Below are 23,388 nucleotides of genomic sequence, written 5' to 3'. Positions count from 1 at the left end.
AGCTCTAAAACAAAATGGAAACGGAGCAAGGAGGGGAGTAAACAGAAATGGAGGCTGCGCCGTGCTTAGATTGAGGTGGGACTGGGACTGAGCGCAGGAGCATCGTGATTCAGACTTGCTCTGGAGTCGAGCCAGCACCGTGATGCACAACTGGAAGTATTAGAGGAGATGAAGGGGAGAGCTGTGTGAAGTAGCACGAAATTACAGAGCTGCCTGGAGCACGTAAAGAGAGAGAGCGGGGATAAAGTGAATGTCCACAGTGCAAATGATGAAATAAACAAATCCGAGGCAGTAAGCCTGGATGACAGACCAGATAACAAATATCTAATGTGTTTCTACCATTACTCAGTGTCGGTAAAGCCCAGTGTGGGAGTCACAGTTACAGTAAGTGCAGCATTGGCAGTGTGATCAATGATGCTGAAGAGGAATACTGAAGGAATTCATTGCAGGTTCGCAGTGTGAGAATGCTTTTTGCTGACTAGCACATCAGGCAGCAGATACTACCAGAGGCAGACATTAAAGGTGCCAGTTGACAGAACCTCTTAAGTTAATTAGCTTGTTAGGTGGAGGCACTGGGCACAAGAACTGCTCTGTCCAAAACCAATAGAGCTATTATGTGATGTTATAGATTGCCTGCCTCTTTCCGATGGGAAGTTTGACCAAGATCATTGATTATAATCGGAATTTAGGGGAAAATGATGAGGGTAAACCACAAAGTCACATTTACAAAATATTTCAGTGATTATATGTAGTTTCTTTTTTGCTATCTGGTTCTTTAAAAAAAAAAAAAAAAAAGCTGGTACCTCATCTCTGTACGCAGTAGTCCAAACAGTTCATTTACCCCTTGAAACATTTGACATTTTATCACCAAACTAGTCCTTTTACTTACTTTAGCTACACCTACGTTTTCAAGAACTGTCTGTGCTGAAAATAACACCCCCATAATCTGCTGCTCCTCTTCAAAGCGTTGAGATGTTGTTTTATAACCTTACTCTGCTCTCACCCTTTTCCCCAACTTTAGATTACAGAAGGACTAATAAGGTAACATCTGAAGGCAGTTGGTTATTTGTATTTTATTTAGGGTTATCAGAGTAAATGAGGCTGTATGCAAATATATGCCACTTACTTGATTCAGGTTTTTATTCGTAAAAAATGTTGAAAATCATTTTCAGTTGAATTATTTTGCTTTATATTTATGCAACATATGTTTTTAGTGTATCACATATAACTTCAATTCCACCAAAGTTTGTTTTGATGTAACAAAATGCCATTAGATTTCCAAGTATTTCTAAGTGTATGTACCATAATTTGCATGTTAAAATTTGAAATAAATGTGTATTATGAGCTAGGATTAAAGGAAGATGTTATTTAACTTAATCGATGTTTAAACTTGGACTTTAAATTCATTGTACATGGTGAAGTGCCCTTTAAATCCACATCTTCCTTTGCCTAATTTCTGCCTGTGTGAGCAAAAAGGGATTTAGGAAAAGATATCAAAATCATCCAGCTAAGCATAGAAGATAGGAACATGCTGGAGAAAAATGCCTCCAGCAAATGAAAATTCCCCGTGAGGAAATTTGAGAAGTGAGTTTATCAGCGTGTGACTGCAGACTGCGGACCGAAAGCTTGAGTGACAGCAGACGTTTTTTATTTTTTTATTTTTATCCTCCTGCCTAGAATGGAACAAGGGAGAAAGACAGCAGGAAAAGCAAGGTACATCTGTTTTTTATTGATACAGACTTCCACCTGGTCTGCCAGAATAAAATTTGCTCCAGCCATGTCAGAGATGCTTATAAATACTGTAGACTCTCAATGAGCAATAGGAAGTCTTTTCTTTAGTGAAACCAAAAAGATGCTGCAGTAGCTTAAAAATGCAGCTAGAGTGGGTTATGCATTGAAGTAATGATGTGCACATTAAAATTCACACTAAATCTATGATTCTTTGAAACTTTTCACGTTGGTGTTATTTTTTAAATAATTTCCTGACAACGTGCACGTCAATATTCCTTACTTTTGATTAATAATATATGAGTTCTTTCAGAGTATAAGCTTCTCTTAGCTAAAAATTCATTCTGGCTTCCCTTGCACTACATGTGCTGCATACAGAATGGGAGCATTTCTTTATAAGGCTCTGTGAGGTTAGTTTCATTTAGATGCAGGCCACAAGATGTCTCCCTCTGCTAAAAAAGCTGCCTATCCACTGGAGTGACATTCTCATTGCAAGCATTTTTTTCCCCCTTTGTTTCTTATACAATTCTATGTATCCAAATTAACTTGAGTCACATTGTAACCCAGATGTTTAAACTCTTTTACCAGGTCTTGTTTCTCTGTGGTTTGTACACTTTATTACATTTTCATTTGACTATATTGGTGACAGTGTTGCTTGTAAAGTTACAATAAGAAAAGTCATTATCAGTAAAACACACTATTGATTGACTGCTGGAAGTGATGAACTGTATCAGGAGTACTGCAACATTTATTTGATTTTTTTTTTTTTTTTAGAAGTAACTTTTCTGTTTACTGCATAGAATATTACAATTATTTTTTTCCAACTTCACCTTTTTTTTTGGTCTGTCTGTCAGGTAGCCAAGGAGCTGATTTAAGTAGTAAAATTTATTTTTTATTTCTTTTATTTCTTTTTTTTTTTATTTTGATCTAACCTAAATGGTCAAACCTCATACTTCTTCATGTAGATACGTTAAGAAACCGACTCTCTATAGGCATTGATATATCATAATTAGGGTGCAACAAATGCAACAATACCCTAACTTATGAAAGGTCAATTCTTTTTGCTAATAAATAATAAGCATTTCTGCAATCATCTGCAGAAGGTATAAAACATTCATGGTAAATGAAATTGTTTATTTTTTATCTGACTATAAAGTTTGTTTAATAAGGTTCAAAAATGTGCGCACTGTCATATTTGCATTTGTATCTCTGAGTGCAAACAAATAGTTTTCATTGGTGAGCTCATATATAAAGGGATCAAAATATATCCAGACCAACCTGACCTTAGGTAAAATAAATAAATAAATAAATAAATAAAATAAATAAATAAATAAATAAATAAATAATTATTAATTAGACCGTAAACCACTGGGTATGTTACTCTATGATGCAAGAACTGACATCAAATAGTGTAAAAAAGGTCATGAGCATTTTCCATCAGCATGGAGGAATTTTAGCCCACTCTTATTTGCTAAAAAATGTTGCTCAGCCACACTGGGTGCTTTCTGAGCATGAACAGCTGGTTTAAAGTTATGCTACAGTTGGATTTACCTACAGACTTTGACTAGGTCATTATAAAACCTCTTTTTTGTCATTGCACGAATGCTTTCTCTTCCTTCTTTAAAGTAATATAAATGAATGGAGATTATAAAATAGATTAAATTAAAACAATGGTAAATTATAAAAGTATGAAGTGAAAACTTTTTGTAAGCTTTCTGTAAGCTCATAGCTGTGTTATTAGTTATTGTCTACAGATCAAAGCCTTAGCAAGAACCCAAACCTTCAGTAGTCAAGAGTCTATTGTGTCATATAATCTTCCCTTGCTTTTTTACAGTCAAGTGATCAGTGAAGTCATCAGGGTCGATAATGATGAATAAATTCATGAGTTCAGTTTCAGAGTTACTGGACGTTAATCAAATATATCAATCATATCTTACCTCCTTTATCTTTGCATTGTGCTTGATGTGTTTTTGGTGCACAACATGTAATTGCTGCCGGTGCCTCTCCAGGCTTTGAACATTTGCACTGGCCCTTAAAGGAGTTCATCTCTTTACTCAGTTGAATCTCTGCTCCTCCTCTAATGAGAGCTCTGGGGCTCAGCTTGGCTTTGACATAAAAGAGGATGGTTTGTGTCATTCGCGGACAGCCCTGGAGGAGTGAGTTAGGTCTTAAATGAAATGAAGCTGTGCATGTAAAAATCTGAGAATTAAACCCTAATAAATTTATCTCATTTAGTTTCCCATAATACAAAATGGTATCTCTTTTGGACTTTGAAAATTGTACTGCGTCAAGGCTTACTAATTACATGCTTGAACACTGGGATGATCAGCTTGTGCTTCAGCTTACACACACAGTCTAAATGAAACATTCCTATGTTTAATATACACACAGAAAAAATGAATTCAAGCTTACTTGTATTTAAACTTGATGGTGCTGAAATACCAGAGACGTTTGTCAGAAGTGTATATAACATACAGTGCAATAAACACTAGATGGGCGAGGATAGTAACCAACAAGCTGGTGGATTTAATGGATTTAGCAAAGAAACCAGGACAAGAGAGAATGTTGTATGTACCTCACATTAAAGGTGTTTTTTTTTTTAAATAAAAGATAACTTTTGTAAAAAACAATATATGTTTTTTTTTACATATTTTCTACAACTCACCGCGTCATGACATTACATAATGAGACAGATGGTCTGTAAAAAGATTGCTCTCCTCCACCTCCTTTAGCTATTATTGCGGTCTGAAAAAATGACCAAAAACAATCAATCAGAGCCAGGAGGAGGGTCTTAACACTGTCACTCAACGCCACGTACTTGTTGCTAAATGCGCTAATGGCAGAGAAACAACTTTCCGTTTAACCGCCGTCATTCATTCTGTAAGAGAATGAATGCTTGGCCATGCTAACTAGCCAAGCATTCACACCAAGATCTGCTGATGCTATGCTGCCAATCAGAAACACAGTTCTGCTGTGAGCAGGGCGGGGGGGAGGAAGGAAAGAAAGAAAGAAAGAGAGAGAGAGAGAGAGAGAGAGAGAGAGAGAGAGAGAGAGAGAGAGATATGAAAGGAAATAAAAGGAAATAAAATAAAAGTTTGGAGCCGATACTCACTCAATGGGAGTTCTGGAAGATTCTTCTGATTCACTAAAAAAACATCAGTTTTTAGCAACTTTGCTTTGTAGTGATTATATTATGGAGTGATTGTGACAATGATGTTTTTCTACACAGCCAGTTTTACTAATTAGGATTTAATTCACTACCATAACGTAGCTCTTTCAAAGGACACTACCAGTCATTTCATCCGCTCTCTCCAGTTTTCCCTCAACTAGATGTTTTGCTCCAAACAGTCACTTCAAGTTAATGTTGCATATGTATTGATGGGTACTGGAAGAAAAGGATGATAAAATGATGCAGCGGCCACAATAAAACATTTTCTCATTCATTTGGCTTGGACACTGAGAAGACGAATGAAGACTGTGGCTAACTGAGGAAACATATGCAGAAGAAACATTTTGATATTTCTGCATGAATATATATATATATTTAATTGTGTCTTATATTTATGTACACACTGTTTGCTGAGTGTGTATAAAACTGAAGTAAAATGCCTTGCCTTGCCAGCTAACCTACAGCTGATTCTCATTCGAGGTTAATGTTTTAATTCATAAAAAGTTCTGCAGACATCAGCAGGAAATTGTTACCAACAGAAGGCCCATATAAAGGAAAACTGATAAGTTTCTGACCTGAAAAAACTTTACTCATGAACAGCAGCCAGGGTGCTGTATTGTTATTTCCTGCTAGAGCTATCTGCTGTTGCATCAACTGTGTCGCGTCTTTGTCCGTCAGTCTGGGTTATTCATTCTCCTGAGGAGACAAGAAAAAGTGTTTACAACAGAGAATGTTTTTGGTGAGTTTATTTTCAGGAAGCTCACCCACATTTTCTGCATAGGACCTCTTGCACATAACCTTTGACCATATTATATTAGGACCGTCTTAATTGTGAAGAAAACAATATGTTAAAAATCAGCACAATAAACAGCGATGCTGCTACAAAGTCCGACATTCATTTAAAAAAGTGTTTTAAAATTACTTATCTGAAAATAATGAAAAAGCCTATTTTAAGATATTTATGTTTCGTACCTGCACTGACATTTAGGTTAAATTTAGGTTTTCTGGCTCAAAAACGTGATATCTGACCATTTAAACTGGCATTAGTACAGAACTTGATAACTGTTGTGATGCACTGAGAGACCATGTGTTTGAAAGAGGGGTGATGATTGAACTTTATTGGCTGTGTGTAACCTCTGGAGCTCAGCGTAATGAAACGGTACTTTGGTTTGAACTGCTGACAAGGGATGATTCTGTGAGCACGGAGAGCCTCCTGCATCACACATTCTTTAAGCCTGAATGGAAGAAAGAAGCTCCTGCAATTAACTTCTTCATAAAATGCACCTTTTATCTATTGACACATGTCCAGAGAATTTCACAATAGAGGAAATACACAGATATGATCAACAGGAGAAGAAACCAGGATCTAACTCATAAGAAGTCAGATATCTCAGATGTACCACTGTTTATGTGAGAAAATAGATGTTGATCATCACTATGGCAAAAAATATATAAATGTGTTTTTTTAAATCTAACCAATAGTTTAAAAAGAAATTGATCACACAAAAAGCTAAAAGAAAAATATTGTTTGTTTTTTTTTTTGGTTTTTTCCCCATCAGCCTCAGCGGGGGTTGACATGATGTAGAGCAGCTGTAAGAGAATGAATGTATGCAGAGAAGAAAATACTTTTTCTGTTGTCCAAAAGTTTTGTTATTCATTTATTTCTTTCTTCTTTTTTTTTTTTTAGTTTTTTGTTATTCATGTTCTGATAATGAATAATCCTTACGTTAAAATACTACTTTGACCACAACTTAAGATCAAGTAAAACTGGGTAACAAAGAGCTACTCTTTCATTTTGAATTCATTATTTTCTTAAAGGTCTTAAAAGTAGGGCCGTAACATTTAAGCTAACATGTGGATCAACACGTGCGTTGTATTTTTTTTTTTTTTGAAGAAGTGCTACATACATCAATCAATTAGTCATCATATTGTTCATACTAGAGAAAATGGAGCGAAAACAAAAAAGCCCTCTTCACCACCTGCTCCCTGACAGCAGACAAACGCGCCCAAGCACGCACAGACCTGAGATGAGCAATAAGGCTTATAGATGTGGAAACAAAGAAAGCACTGCCTTAATCATAACAGTCTGTAATGGAGCTTATGGATATGATAAAGATGCAAATAAAAGACCCAATAAAAGTAGGACTAATAAAATAAAATTCCAACCACAGATATCTCCGAAGGTAATAGGAGTCATGACCACTAGTTTTTGCAAATAGAAAATCAAATGAGGATGTAGATAAGGGGTTTTCAATATGATTTGGTCAGGAATCAGGCACATGAATTCAAAATTTTATTTTTACTGATTGCACTGCACTTTTGAAACCTAAAGTTCTTTTTTTATTATTATTATTTTTTATTTTATTTACATTTTTCCTTTTATCTGTAGTCTAAAAAAGCCACAGCTTCACAACACTCAATTCCCCACCACCTATGTGACCAACTTGGAGATATGTGCACATTCCATTGGATAACCCTATCTATTAGGAGCCCAGAAAATGGTGATTTATTTTTATATTTTTATGCATTTTGCTAAAGAGCATGATGTGTTCATTTCAGTTTCTTGTAATAATTGATGCAGCTAGAACCCTGTGAGTACAGCAGCAGCTGTTCCAAAGATTACAATAAATTTGGGGATGAGCTACCAGGATGTGGCTCATCCAGCTACATCTCTTCTATTGGTAGAACACAGATAGGCTGCTGACTCAATAATGAACCATCACCATCTTGCCATTGAAGTTTGCTTCATGCTCAAAATAATCAGAGAGCTCCCCTGCTATATCATGTGTAAATCTGAAGAGGGGGGGGGGAATCATTCAACTGCAAGATCATTCAAAGTTCAGAAGTNCCCATCAGCCTCAGCGGGGGTTGACATGATGTAGAGCAGCTGTAAGAGAATGAATGTATGCAGAGAAGAAAATACTTTTTCTGTTGTCCAAAAGTTTTGTTATTCATTTATTTCTTTCTTCTTTTTTTTTTTTTAGTTTTTTGTTATTCATGTTCTGATAATGAATAATCCTTACGTTAAAATACTACTTTGACCACAACTTAAGATCAAGTAAAACTGGGTAACAAAGAGCTACTCTTTCATTTTGAATTCATTATTTTCTTAAAGGTCTTAAAAGTAGGGCCGTAACATTTAAGCTAACATGTGGATCAACACGTGCGTTGTATTTTTTTTTTTTTTGAAGAAGTGCTACATACATCAATCAATTAGTCATCATATTGTTCATACTAGAGAAAATGGAGCGAAAACAAAAAAGCCCTCTTCACCACCTGCTCCCTGACAGCAGACAAACGCGCCCAAGCACGCACAGACCTGAGATGAGCAATAAGGCTTATAGATGTGGAAACAAAGAAAGCACTGCCTTAATCATAACAGTCTGTAATGGAGCTTATGGATATGATAAAGATGCAAATAAAAGACCCAATAAAAGTAGGACTAATAAAATAAAATTCCAACCACAGATATCTCCGAAGGTAATAGGAGTCATGACCACTAGTTTTTGCAAATAGAAGATCAAATGAGGATGTAGATGAGGGGTTTTCAATATGATTTGGTCAGGAATCAGGCACATGAATTCAAAATTTTATTTTTACTGATTGCACTGCACTTTTGAAACCTAAAGTTCTTTTTTTATTATTATTATTTTTTATTTTATTTACATTTTTCCTTTTATCTGTAGTCTAAAAAAGCCACAGCTTCACAACACTCAATTCCCCACCACCTATGTGACCAACTTGGAGATATGTGCACATTCCATTGGATAACCCTATCTATTAGGAGCCCAGAAAATGGTGATTTATTTTTATATTTTTATGCATTTTGCTAAAGAGCATGATGTGTTCATTTCAGTTTCTTGTAATAATTGATGCAGCTAGAACCCCGTGAGTACAGCAGCAGCTGTTCCAAAGATTACAATAAATTTGGGGTTGAGCTACCAAGATGTGGCTCATCCAGCTACATCTCTTCTATTGGTAGAACACAGATAGGCTGCTGACTCAATAATGAACCATCACCATCTTGCCATTGAAGTTTGCTTCATGCTCAAAATAATCAGAGAGCTCCCCTGCTATATCATGTGTAAATCTGAAGAGGGGGGGGGGAATCATTCAACTGCAAGATCATTCAAAGTTCAGAAGTATGACGTTTTACATTTTGATAACTTCACTTAGTGTAAAATGCTCCTGGCTTTTTGACTTGTTGCTGATCAGCCTGGATATTCACTTCGTGTGTGAGGAATACAGCATCTCTTTCCTCCAAAGTCTCCTGGAACCATGGAAGACATGTCAGCTTCAAGTCGAGTTAAAGTTAATGCTGCATTAGTTATTTAGTTAGAATCTTCTCCAGCACATACTTAGATCATATCCTTAATGCAAAGACATTCAATAACACTGTTCAATTCACCATTTTGTTTCTTGATGTTTTTGCAGTTTTGGTGGTTTCTAAAAGGGAGATGTTTCATACCTGCTGTTAAAACAGATGGTTAAAGTATTTTAATATAATCATAATTTACTGTAGATGTGGTTATATGCATATGATAATGAATATCTACCAGCAGGAGGCTGAAACGAGTTATTTAATTGACCGTGCTTCACAATTACTCACATCTCATGTGCGAGATAGCTGGCCAAACAGTTCAAATTAGTGGCAAAGGTTATGTGTTGGAAAAATTGTTGTTCATAATCATCATTTTATCATCTACTCATTGTCAGTTGACATTTATTAATTAGATTGTTTGCACTGCATGACTATCCTGATTTTTTTTTATTTTTTTTATTTTAGGTTGTAATGGGGTTGATAACAAGGAGGTGCTGTGCTCATAAATAATTCCTAATGTTTTGACTTAGCATAAAAACAAACATGACAATAGAGAGTTGTGGTTTTATGGGTTTGAGTCATTTCTTAGTTCCTACAGCTTACTCTCACATGTACAGTATTTAAAATTTATTTTAGGTTATAAACAGCTTATTGTTTTGTGTTAAAATTGTTTGCATTATTTGATTATGCATTATTTGATTACTTAAAACCCACCTGTTTACAGTTGCTTATGGCAATTGATGCCTTCTATGTATTTGCGAGTGACTGGGAGTCATTGCGCGTATATAAAACCCTGTAAATTCTAGACTAACAGGTAACCAATTAATGCACAAAATCCGCGTAGGACAGCGAAAGTCCTAGCGCAAAATTTTCGCGAAACAGGCGGACGGAGCCTGGTGCTGCAAGGCTGGAGGCCTTGTCCTGTTAGGCTGTGATTTTATCTTTTCTTTTTATCTTTTTATTACTTTCTTTTTCTTTCTCACTGTTTAAAATTATGTAAAGCACTTTGAAATGCCTTGCTGCTGAAATGTGCTATACAAATAAAATTTGATTGATTGATTGATTGATTGATTAAAAACCAGCAGATAAGCTTCTGTAGCCGCATCGTTCCAGTGAAAGAGGTACACACTACATTAACACAAATAATTTTCACCTTTTGGGGCATATTTAAGTAGTTCAAAATAATTTTTCACAATTGAAAGATTGTAATAACACATTATTTTTAAAGGAAACACATTAATCAGCAGTTTTTCAATAATAGTAAAAAATGTTGTGTTTCATAGCACCAAAGTTCATATCGGTTCATTTTTGCAATTCTTGTTTTCCAGACTGGAAACAAAAATGTTGCTTTATGAATGAAAAGATGATGAAATAAGTATGAATCTCAACTTCCTGACAAACAAAATCTTTACAGGCTTTCATAAATCGATAAAAACACTTTGAAATTCAACCAAAGTTACACTTGCAGGCACCAGGAGAAGAAATTACTTTCAGTTTTATATATTATAGTTTATTTAGGTAGAGAAACCTACTATAAAATGGTCTGCGACAAATTGTCTCGACACATTTTTAACGAGAGTCTGCGTGTTTTTTTGTCGAGTAGCCACCTCAGCCATCAATAATACAGTTTTATCGACCCATAAACTTGCTGCAGATCCTCCAGTAAATTTAGATGAAGTCTGAACTTCAGACTTCATCTTTTTTTCTTTTTGAAGATTTTCTTTGCGCTAGGTGTTTCTGATTTGATCAATACCACCACCCTCCGCCTCTCGGTACCATTGGAGGTCTACTTCATCACCAGAGGAAAACAATTTCATCCACTGGCTCCACCTCATTCTCCATGCGACTGTGAGGAGAGTGCATGTGGAAAAGGGCGGGCAACAAGCTTTATTTTCCCTTCTGCGGGCTTCAAGTCAACAGGCTGAAAAGCATCTCTTGACTGTGTGGGGAAAAAAAGGAGGAGTTGAGTTCTGGGCAGCTGCTGCACTGAGACAGAGACAACCGAAATCTGTGAGTATTGTCTGGCACTGGAGAGAGGGAGATGGAGGAGTGAAGGATCTGAGCCACAGAGAGGTAAGTCTCTCCGGCTTCTCAAAGTGATTACCTCTGGGAGTGGAGTCGTCGCTCACATCTGCAATTATCACGCCCGTCTATCTCTTGATGAAGGACTGGTGATAGTTATGCTGATTATTTTTTATCTCCAGAGTGATTCAGCTGTATTTATCATAAGTGAATCATTATGTAAATCAAATTTACCTTCTAAAAGGAGCACTCTTCTTTTGATTTTATCAGACCGCTGTGCACTCAGACCTCAGTGTCTGCTAGCTGGAATTTTTGACACATAAAACGGAACATGATTGTGAAAGCCACTGGGAGTAAATTGTGGTCTGCCGAGGGCTGCTAAGAAACTGCACTTGATCACGAAACACTAGCCTTTGCAATTATGGTCAAAGCACCTACATCTGAATCAGTCGCCCTGGGGCCAAACAAACCAAACGATGCCCAGGAGAGTGCCGTCCAACAGGCAACGTCCAGCAGGCTCAAAACGCCTCTCAAAGAGATCACTGTGTCTTTCATCAGGAGGACCAAAATCCATGGTTTGAAGTTTATATTCTGCCCGAACAAGTCGAAACCACAGCAGCTCATCTGGACTCTGGCCTTCTTTCTTTGCATAAGTCTTCTCTGCACCTGGTCCTGGAACCGGATCCTCTACCTGATGTCCTACCCTGCTGTCACAAAGATCTACATGGTTTGGGCTCACAATATGTCCTTCCCAGCTGTCACTTTCTGCAACAAGAACGTGTTTCGTGCATCTAGTATGACTAAGGACGACCTGTATCACAGCGGTTACTGGATGGACCTCATGTATCCTAACCACACTGTGATAAAAAGGAGCCTGTCCATCCTGAAAGAAAGCCATAAACCAGCTCTCCTGGGTCTGCTGGACTTCCAGAACTACACCCCGCCCCCTGATTATCTCGTCAACACCACAGAGATGATGAGTCGACTCAGCCACCAGCTGGAGGACATGCTGCTGGAGTGCAGGTTTCGTGGGGAGACCTGCACCTACAAAAACTTCAGCACTGTATGTAGAAAGAGAAGGATGGTGCTTGCCAGGTGTGGAGTATGAGTGTTGCTTGCAAGGTGCATTAATAATTTATTTGACAAAGTCTCTTTAGAACAAGATTTCTCTCAGGCTGTTTTGAGGTGTTGATGTTTCGGAGGTGAAACAAAAGCCAGTCCTGTTTTTCCTCTCAAACTTTTTGTTTCTCATTCAAGAAAAGCCTCTTAAGAAAACAAGTACAGTAGCCCACAGTCATCGTCTCCATGTAGGATGTCAATTTTTTAAACATGTTTTATGTAACCGTGGTCACTGAAAATTTGGAACGTATGAATGTCAATAAATCAGGGATCATACAAAAATTTTTATAAAACATGTTTCTAAAATTAAATATCTATATGGTATGAGGAAAAGGCACAGAGTCATATAACTAATGCAAACATACATTTTTGATGATCTGGATTCTAAGGTATAAATGAACTAAAATGCTGCTTAAGTTCCTCCAGGGCTTCAGCAGCAGCTTGACTTATGACTGCAGATTTTAAATGGTTACCTTTATCAAGAGTACTTAAAATTAACTTTTAAAATTCTTTGAAAATGTGAATTAATTTAGAATTTTATAAAATTAACAAACGAGAGACAGCCCCGTGGTATTGAATTGTTTCTGTGCAATTTAGAATATTTTAAACCTTTTTATTTGAGTTGTTTCTTTCTTAGTCTAAAAACGAAACTTTTTTTAGCTTGCACTTCATCTTAAATAAACATTGTTGATGTAAAAAAAAAGGATATTCGTCTTTCAAAATTATTTTGATTTTGCGTTGTTTCAGATCATCAAACATTTTTATTTCCAGATAAAGACGGCATCAATAAATACAGAAAGCAATTTTCCTCTGGTAATTTCAGTTATTAGGGGGAAATAAAGCTTTGCAAACTAGACTTGTTAAGGTCCATTTAAATAATAAATAAACTCTAATTAGCAAGCCTTTTTGGAAAACTGAGTGCAATTTCAGCAGCCTGACCTAATTACTGCAAGACCTGTCGCATCAGGAAATTCACTTACATAGAGCCTGTCTGACAAGATAAATAGGGATGAAATATCTCTCAGTGCAACACATCATTATTTCTATGTCTTTGGTGTGCCAGAGAACCACAGTGAGAGTCATTCCACAAATCTAGAAAACACTGAGCAGTGGGGAGCTTTCCCAGAAGAGACAGACCCTCATAACTTATTTTAAGCACCGTAAGCCTCTTTTTCTGCCATTCAGGCCATCATTCATGCCTCAACAATAAGAAAGTGACTGGGGTAAAAATGACATAAATGGTAGAGTACCAAACCTACTTTTGGAGAAAAAAATTCCATCTCACATTGAACCAAAAATTCTTTGATGATCCCGAAGGAAGTCGGTCATAGTGGTAACGTGATGGTCTGGATCTGCTTTGCTGCTTAATGATCTGGATGACTTGTAATTGATGGAAACATCAATTCAGCTCTTTCGAGGTTGTTGGGCCATTGCAACCTTAAGCTAAAAGGCAGTTGGGTAATGCAGTAAGACAGCAATCTAAAGCAGAGGTGCCCAATTCCAGTCCTCGAGAGCTACCATCCTGCTCTCGAGGGGTGCCCAAGTCCAGTCCTCGAGAGCTACCATCCTGCTCTCGAGGGGTGCAAAAGTCCAGTCCTCAAGAGCTACCATCCTGCAACTTTTATAAGAATCCTTACTCCAACAGACTGGGATCAGCTCTACAGAGGCCTGGTAACGAGCCATTCATTTGATTCAGGCGCGTTGAAGCAGGGATGCATCTGAAAGTTGCAGGATGGTAGCTCTCGAGGACTGGACTTGGGCACCCCTGATCTAAAGTATTAATGTTGCTGTTTTTCAGGATTTAACTAGTCCTGCTTCCCTGTCCACTCTTCAGTCTTTGACAGCCCCAGTATTAAGCTTGGGAGAGTTTTAAATGCAGCAACATGTTTTACTGTTGATAGATTTGGCATACATAATTTACTAATTACTACCAATAAAGACACTTTGTTGTCTTTTTTGTCAACCGTAAAATCCAAATGTAGCTGTGGATTGGCTCGAAGGAGTTGTTCTACTGATCTGATGGAGGAGCAACGTGTTGTTTAGAAAATGCGGCTAAGAAGTGAAAACAGCTGGAAGAAATTTTACTTCACAAAAACAAGCAGAGCAAATTTCAAATCTTTCACCCTCGACTTATAATTTACAGTAAATGTACTGATAATATCCCCACAATATCGCTTTTTTATACTCCATGCAAAATAAGGTTTTACAGATTGTACAGAGACAGTGATTTTAAACCATGGTGCAAAAAATAGAGAAGAAAAACTTTCTTCACTGCAGACTTAGTGCACACTGTAGCTGCAACAAATCCAGCATGTTCCCTTGTGAGTGCAACCAATTACACAGAACCCTCCAGAACAGATGATCAGGTCTTAGAATTAAATTTACTTCCACATATGTTTTATAAACAATGGGAAGTGAAAAATGTGGAAGGAGCAAATCAAAATATTTTTATGTCATCAAAATTGTTAAGAGTACTGCTGTATGTACCATGAAACAAGGTGCGTCTGTTTGAATTTGAATATTATTAGTGCAGTTTTGTCTCCAGCTCCAAATTATGCTTAGGGTCTCATATAAATTTTCAGATTTCTGTAGGGTCATAATAGGCTACACAGTCAAACTCTGTTTTTAGTGACTGAAACTTGATCAGTGTTCCCGTCTTAACAACCAAAACAGGTGACAGTGACAGCTTTAACCAGTTTGATATCTGAAATACAAGTGATCTCAATTGGCTGCAACATCTTCACTGTTACTTTACAATATCAGTGCAGAACGTCTGCTGTATTAAAAAAAGAAAAAAAATCCATCTTCATAGCCAAACACAGCCATATTTTGTATTTAAGCTGTGCTCGTGTCTGAAGCGTCTCTTGTCGTAGCTGAAGTGTGACTTCCTGGCCCTGGTATTTTATTTAAATTGCTGTGTAAAATTTTTAAAACTCACCAGTTAGATGGTTTCGAGTCACTTAGCAGACCTCATTATATGGCCTGCAGTGGGAAAAGGCTTAGAGCTCTGTCGAACAGCATCTGTCTGAGCTGCACGAAAGTCTGTGTGAGTCGGACACGGAACACTGACTCTGATCTCTGGAGATCAACTTTGCCCAGCTGCCTGGGTTTCCGCCAGCAGACCCTTTAACACAGCCTCGCTACAGAGGATAACTGATGAAAAGTTACCAAGAGCTGGAGTTTGTGTCTTTCCTGATGTGAGGTTGATTTAGACAAGTGCTAAAGATACATGAATGGCTGAAAGCCACTGTCTGAGCATTCTACAGTTTTCTATGGTGTTGTGAGCTCTTCTAATACTTGGATGGCTCTAATCAACACACTGGAATTCATTATTTAATAAGCTGGAAATAGGAGTCAATGTTCCTACTTTGTTGTAACTTTCTACAGCGATTGTTTTATTCCCCTACTTTTGAGTAAGACAGAGGTCTTAAAACATCTGTTAACAAGACATCAGCTCATATTATTTATAGTAAATAATAATCTTTCTCAACTTTTTCTCACCACATGAATAAATGCACTGAGTTGCTACCATGTTATTGGCCAGTGTGTGTTACTAAATTACTGAACAAATATACCTCATAAAACAGTGATCATATTTATGTATTTATGATATGATTAACCCATTTCTGCAAAGGCATTTTGTGTTAAATGTTTCAGTAGATCACTTGTTTTTAGACTCCAGTGTTTGTTTGTTTTTTGCTCATGAGATTCAAATGTGTGTGTAGAACTACTGTAGTGACTGCTGTTTCATAGTTGTCTTGTTGCACTATGCTTATTTGCTGTGAACTCTCAACAGCTTACAACGGCATCACAACAAACATTGCTATTTGTTGTAATGTGGCATGCTGTAAATGCTTACTATTTTGTAATATGTGTTGCCAGCCAGTTCTGCACTTTGATTATGTCTAAAAACTGATTCAAAGTCGGGGTTTGTGGCGTTTCTCGGCTTCAGTCAAGTTAATTAGTTGTAATTTTATTATGGCGTATAAAACGAGACAGTGTTTCATTGTTTCAAATCATCACTCAACAGACAGATTAGTGTTAGAAGACTATAAACACATAAACCACAATTAGATAAAGACATAAAATAGATGGAATATAAAATAGGTGTATTGATGTGATGTGCATAATCTCGGCAGCACCAATTTAGCACAATTAAATTTAACAAGGAAAGTGGCGTTGCTGTATGCTTGTTCAGCTTTGGATTTTATGTACCCAAAGAGGGTTTATGGAGTTAGTGACAATGTTGAGATCTCTGTTCCTGCAGCAGCTCTGAATCAAACCTCAGACAAAAGGGGTAAGGACGCTGCAAGGATCCTCTCGGCTCCTCTCACTGTCCTGTGCAGGGCGCTCGTGTTGGCCTATTGCAGATGGAGTACCATTCTGAAGTGCAGAAAGCTTTGAGGATGGTCCTAGGAACAGTGCAGTCTCTGCTGGGCCAGTTTCAAGTTCCCATAGATCAATACTCCAAAGAATGTTATCTTTCTGTGCTGAACAATTTGCTGATGTTAATATTGTGACCTTTGGAAGTCGATAATAATTGCCTTTTTATTTGGCTAATGCTCCCTGTACACTGGATCATCATTTCTTTAAGTTAGTTCCACTACTTCTGCGTCATTTGTTTATGTAACATTTTAGCATATCAGTAGTATCATGTTAATTATTTCTAAAGATAATAAGTTGGGTTTTTTTTAAGTATTATTCAAACAACATAATCATCCACAAACTCTGAGGAAAAAGCTCTATGAATGTGGAAGACTTTTGGTGTAAAAAAAAATACCAGCAGTGACTCTGTATTAAATATTAAGAGCTGCTGTACTATTCTGGCATTGCTTCGATCCTAGATAGAGGTTTCATCCGTGGTCGGATAGATTTTTCTGTCTGTGTTTCTAATTCAATGATGTTTAAACACTATATTTACAATAAATCACCCAGGGGACCACTTTTCTTTGGAGTGAAATTGGGTAAAAATAAATGGCTGTTGCTGCCACCGAGGTGAGTTTGTTAATTTCCTAAACCAGTGCCTGTTCAAAGCCAATGCTTCTTTCTCTGGTAATCAGAAAACCTCTGCAATGATTACCTCTTCTGCACAATTACACACTGACATGTAATACATCTTGTACTGCATGGTGCACAGCTTGCAGTGGTGCTGTGGGGAGGTTGTTACTCATACTCATTCTCTTTTTGGGGATTTTTTTGGTGTTCTCTGTTTACAGATTTACACTCGCTACGGGAAATGCTACACCTTCAACTCAGGGTTAGATGGCAACCCTCTGCTGACCACATTGAAAGGAGGCACAGGGAATGGCCTGGAAATCATGCTGGATATCCAGCAGGATGAATACCTGCCTGTTTGGGGAGAGACAGGTCAGTGCAACTTTAAACACTGTTCTTACTTATACTAACAGGTTAACAGATTTACGGAAACCTCTCCATATAGAGGATCTACCATTGCTTGCAAAAATGTTCCCGCCCTTTGATTTTTTTTTTTTTTTCACATATTATGGTGTGACAATCACAACCTTCTGTGTATTTAATTGGGATCTTATGTAATTGAAGCAGAAGGGAAATTGTATTTTTCAATTTTTTTTTTAACAAAGCAAAAACTGTGTGGCTTGCATTTATGATCACCTCCCTTTACTTAAATACCACTAAACAAAACCTACAGAGAACAGACCCATAGAGAGCAATGCTTAAGAAAAAAAAACCTGCAAGAAGCTGCTGAAGACATAAGCGGGACAACAAACCTAAAAAGCTTCAATGGAATGGTTTAATTCAAGCATATTCATGTGTCAGAATGGCCCTGTCAATGCTCAGAATTAAATCCAATTAAAAATACGTGGAAAGACTTCAAAAAAGCTGTTTGTAGATGCTATTCTGACTGAGTTTACATAGTCAGATTGCCCGTTCGTTTACACAGGAATGGCCAAAAATCCCCATCCATAGCTGAGAAACACCAATAGAAGCACAGCCTGAAAGAGTTCAGGAGGTCTAAATACAAACAGACTGCAAAATATGCTAAAACAACATTTTTTCAGTTGGTCTGTTGCAGTGATATTAATATTTTAGAAGAACAATTGAAAAGAGAAAATTCCATCTGTAGCATTGTATTGTTTTCTTATGTTTTGTTTCCTTTTTTTTTTTCTCCAGGTGCACCACTGTGAGTAGATTCAATAAAGTGTGCTCTAATAAATCTCTATTAGAATATGCAGGGACATTACTGGTTGTAAATCTATTTAAAATTAACTAACACGCCAACAGTTTTATTGGTATTGCTTCACCCAGAAGGTTTTAAAACACTATTATTGCAAAAACTGGTAATCACTGAGTGCTGAAACCGGGGGGAAAAAAGCACCCAAAGAGCGGCTTCCCTTCGATGGCCGTAAATGTTATATTTTCTGCCGTGCTGTATCCACAGATGAGACATCGTATGAAGCAGGCATCAAGGTTCAGATCCACAGCCAGGACGAGCCACCCTTCATTGACCAGCTGGGATTCGGTGTAGCCCCTGGTTTTCAAACTTTTGTGTCATGTCAGCAGCAACTGGTACCTAACAATCAGCCTCCAACCTCTTTTTTTTTTGCCCCTCCCCCCGCTCTGCCTCATTGAGTGTTTGTCCCCAAATGTTTGCCAGCTAGTGTCCATTATCGTTGTGTGACAGTACATGGAGCAAAATCAGATCGTTGATCTACCCTCTCTGCGGAAAGTGGAGTTGGTGCGGTTTTCACTAAATGAAACTTGGGGAATTAAAGCAGCCAAGAATTATTGACAGAGCAGGGCCAAGTAATGATTAGATGGAAGCATATGAGTGTAATGTTCCTTACTGAGCCAAAACCACTTAGGACTGCAAAGCATGCAAAAATATATGGCTGCTCAGACTAAGTCCTCTATTTTTAGCCAAGGAGGAAAAATATGAAAGTGTCTTTTTGATCGCTGAGAAACCTGTCAGAATTTACAAAGTGATGCGCAGCATGTTTTATTTGAAAGTGCTTTTATTTGCAGGTTTCAAAAAGAAAAAAAAAATGTCTTGCATCATCTTACAGTATCTCCTGCTAAAAATAACAAAAATCTGAAAATACTTGAATAACTTCTTGAGGGAAAGGTGTAAAAAAAAAAAAAAAAAACCTGGCAGACTTCTTGTTATGATGACTAGTTTTCCACTTCCACCAGCTCTAAAAACGTACTTTTTTATGAGAGCAATGACCTACAGCTATTTTGCACAGACTTTGATTTAAGGACACAATTTCATGACGAGAAGAAATGCCTGTGGCAGGGTTTGTTGACTGCGGAAAATTTGCACGACAGCCCCGGCCCCACCGCCGTCAGTGAAGGATGAAAAGTAATAACTATATTGGAGCCTGAATTGATCGAATGGGCCGTCATGGATAGTCATAACAGTGAGAACACATGGATTTCCAATCCAAATCTAATGAAACTCTACAGCATTTATATGATGTTGCCTATAGTACAGATTCCCCATGTGTCTTTTTTTTTCCTCTTTTCTAGGAAAACACACAAAACAAACAATGATCATCTCGTTTTCAGACAGACGCAGGGACAGAAAAGACAAAAAGCTTATGCTAAAATTGCAGTGGTGCTACAAAGAGCTTTAAATTTTGCAATGATTATAATAATTACGCTTTATGACCAACTGTATTTTTGCATTCTGCTGCTGGCTCATTAAAATTTCTAGCGCATAATCAGTTTTAGTGAAGTAAAGGGATACTTGAGCTGTTAATCAAATTAATTTCCTTAGCAATTAATGAAGCCAGATTTGAATGATTTTGCTCCGAAAGTTAATCAGCTTGGCTGCTTCATCAGCATGGACCAAATGTTAATGTAAAATCTGTCTTGTTTGAGCAGAATAGCATGGGATGATTGAGGTATGTTTTTGGCACTTGGACACCACAACAAGATTATGCATTGAATTGTTTTGGAGGTGAAAAACGGGACTCTCTCATTTTCTTCTTTTAAATGTCATCAGTGCTCAAAGTTTACCATCATTCAACTGTCATCAAGAAGCGAATCGGGTATATTAATCACCATCGCAGGGTTTCATCCTGAAAGCAAAAGAGCATAGATTAGTCATTAATAATCATGACACAAGCAGCCATAGCAGCGATGCGTTTATGTGCTGAAAGATGGATGCGTTAATTAGGTTATCATTAAAGTCTGGCAAACATTTATATCAGTAAGTGTCCTATGCTATGAGTATAGTATGCCGCCAATGTTATAGTGTTAAGGTAAACGAGACGTGATTTCCATATTTTCATTTGTGATTCCTTTTTCAGAGGAGTTGGGTTTTAAAACCCGATCGTGAAACGGGACTGAGTTTAATTCAATCGTTTGAATGCATCACACCAATCATAATTTTGGGCTAACCCCGCCAACGTGTTGCATGACATGTAGAAGTTGAAACTTCTAAAGGATATCATCAAACCACTTTCCTATGATCTGAAAGATTTAGATAATAGCTCATCACATGTCTCTTCCTCCTCTGCTTGCCATTTAAACACCTCCACTGAAAATATTACTTTACAATGGATCCTACAGAGTTTTTTGCTCGGGACGTTCACTTTTACAGGGTATTTGCCTGATGCGACTGATCCCTTTCTGCCCTTTACCTCAGTGTTGCTTGCCTTTTGATTTCGATAATGATGTGGGCTGTGTTCCCTCACCCCTCACCCTAGACGAGACATCCTATGAGGCCGGCATAAAGGTGCAGCTTCATTCTCAGTCAGAGCCTCCCTTCCTCCATGAGCTGGGCTTTGGGGTCGCCCCTGGCTTCCAAACATTCGTTTCCACTCAAGAGCAGAGGGTAGTGTATGTGTGACTAGGCTTGCTGCATGCTGCAAAATACCATGTCGTTCGGTTCCTCCACACCTGATAAGTTACACTCTTTTATCCGCTGTTTTACCCTCCCTACGAGGAATGGATTCATGTGCCTCCCGCCTGTTCACCCTTCTGTGTGGCTGAAGCAACTACGTGCAACAGTTTCTGCTGTGTATCCTCCTCATCTTTGTCTTCTCTGTTCAGAAGTTAATGTGTGTCATTCCTTTAAGTTACATATCCAAGTCTCTATCCTAATTTAAAATTTAGTTTGTTGTTCGGTTGTACCCCTTCCTTTTCATGTACAGCTTTGTCAACGTGAGGTCTTTATTTTTGCTCGCATATCTCAATTGAGCGCATTATAGAAGCTCTGCCTTGTAGCATCTGAAAGGATCAGACAGTGTGATTCATTAGGTTTTACCCCCTGTGAGGATTCTGCCTTCTGGTCTGGAATAGTACATTGCTCGCCGGGGGGGTGGTTCTATCTGGTGCATGTCTACATCTGAAAGACTGTGGGTTTGAAAGGGAGTTCAATAAAAGCTTAATCATGTTTGCAGGTTTAGCTCCACTCAATCAGTGAACTGCACTTCATCTCCGTCGCTCCCTATTGACTAAATGACCCTTTGATTGTTGGAGTTGGCCTGGTTAGAGCTGCTGGATACGGTAGAGACTTTCACTTGACCCTAATGTGACAATAGCACACAATTCTTCTGAGACGTTTGCCAGGAAAAAAAAGCTTTTGGCACTGATTGCCGGTCGGCCCCATGTTGCAATTAAAAGCTACTGCAAATTCAAAGTCCTACAACAAATTGGATTATATATACATATATGCATAAACTTTTGTTTTTTTTTCTTGTTGCATTGCTTTGCCATAAAATTGGTATTAGCTCCAATGGAAAAAAAAAAAAAAAACATTGAAAGGGAACTGAAAATCTTGTTGGTAGTTAGATGTCAGTATTTTTTTCAGTACAATAGAAGTAGAAGATCTGAATGGACTACAGACACACTGAGCCAAACATAAATGGAGCAAATCACTGCAATTGTAAGCCTGAATTATACATAAGAACAAAATTACTATTATTCTGTTATAGTTTTCCTTAGGTTAAAAAATGTACAGAGTCTAGCAGAAGTACCCTTTTCACATTTTGTCCCACTATAACATCAACAACTCAATATTTGAATGTGATTTTATAGTGCATCTATAAAAGTATTCCCAGCACTGCACGTTTTGTTATTATGCAGCCTTACTCCAAATTGTATTCAATTACTCTCTCTCCTCAAAAGACGCATATTACTCCATTATGACTTTGGAAAAAAATGTTTTTGAGTTTTTAGGAATTAAAAAGAAAAAAAAAACACTAAGTTACTGTCAGGGATACAAAATCTGTCCATAGTTTGTGGTGTCCTGTCAAAACTATCCAAGTTTCAACTTCTAAGACTGTCTCTAATCCCATGGTTCTCTGTTCCCTGCCAGAAACCAAACCTGCATCAGTAATGTTCTGCATGATGTCTGCCTGCTGCGACACATGAGCAATAATACAGTTCTGACTGCAAATCTTTTACCTCCTGTGTCTCAGAGCACATTTTTATTTAAAGACATCTGTTTTTTTGTGGGGGGGTTTTCTGTGTACGTATGCGTGTTGGGTTTTGTGAGCTCGTCCTCTTTTTTTTGTTGTACTTATTCGGCTGTGCACTGGGCTTCTGTTTCTTTTTTGTTGTTTGGTGTAATCCTGTGAGACGACGTACTGAGGGAAAACATGTGCTGTTTGCTCTTTCAGCTTCAGTACCTCCCACAACCTTGGGGAGACTGCAAGTCCACACCGATAGACTCAGAATTCTTCTCCACGTACAGCATCACCGCATGCCGCATTGACTGTGAAACCCGGTACCTGCTGGAGAACTGCAACTGCAGAATGGTTCACATGCCCGGTATGAATTGGGACTTAGCCTGGCTTGTGAAAATCATTTTTCCCCCCTGTGGTGCTTAAATAAGTAATGAGCTTCACGTTTACATTATTCCAAATAGGTACTTCAACAGTTTGCACACCTGAGCAATATAAAGACTGTGCTGACCCAGCTTTAGGTAAGCCCGCACATTTTATCGTGTTCAGCATGAGTATGTTTTTTTTTTTTTTTAGATCAATGTGTGAAACCCAGAGCTCAGGAGGTTTGCCATGAGCATATTCCAGGCTTAAGATAG

The 23,388-nt window shown here is 37.7% G+C and overlaps 1 protein-coding gene across 7 annotated transcripts in view; it reads left to right on the top strand.

Moving 5' to 3' along the window:
* asic1c (acid-sensing (proton-gated) ion channel 1c) overlaps nt 1–23,388 on the top strand; it is a 106,035-nt gene that overhangs the window by 66,447 nt on the left and 16,200 nt on the right. For 3 of the 7 annotated variants that reach the window (XM_016669718.1, XM_016669720.1, XM_016669721.1), the window contains exons 2-5: nt 17,576–17,726; nt 18,778–18,905; nt 22,967–23,117; nt 23,215–23,271. In XM_016669718.1, coding sequence (XP_016525204.1) covers nt 17,576–17,726; nt 18,778–18,905; nt 22,967–23,117; nt 23,215–23,271 — 487 coding nt within the window. Of the gene's footprint in view, nt 1–11,297; nt 12,304–17,575; nt 17,727–18,777; nt 18,906–21,049; nt 21,178–22,966; nt 23,118–23,214; nt 23,272–23,388 lie in introns of those variants that run through there. The other 4 variants (XM_007548656.2, XM_016669716.1, XM_016669717.1 and 1 more) reach the window with 3 other exon arrangements.

The sequence above is a fragment of the Poecilia formosa genome, unplaced genomic scaffold (assembly GCF_000485575.1).
Source record: "Poecilia formosa unplaced genomic scaffold, Poecilia_formosa-5.1.2 Scaffold27, whole genome shotgun sequence".
Classification (NCBI taxonomy): Eukaryota; Metazoa; Chordata; class Actinopteri; order Cyprinodontiformes; family Poeciliidae; genus Poecilia; species Poecilia formosa.
The sequence above is the reverse complement of the archived record's forward strand: the minus strand, read 5'-3'. Positions and strand labels throughout refer to the sequence as shown.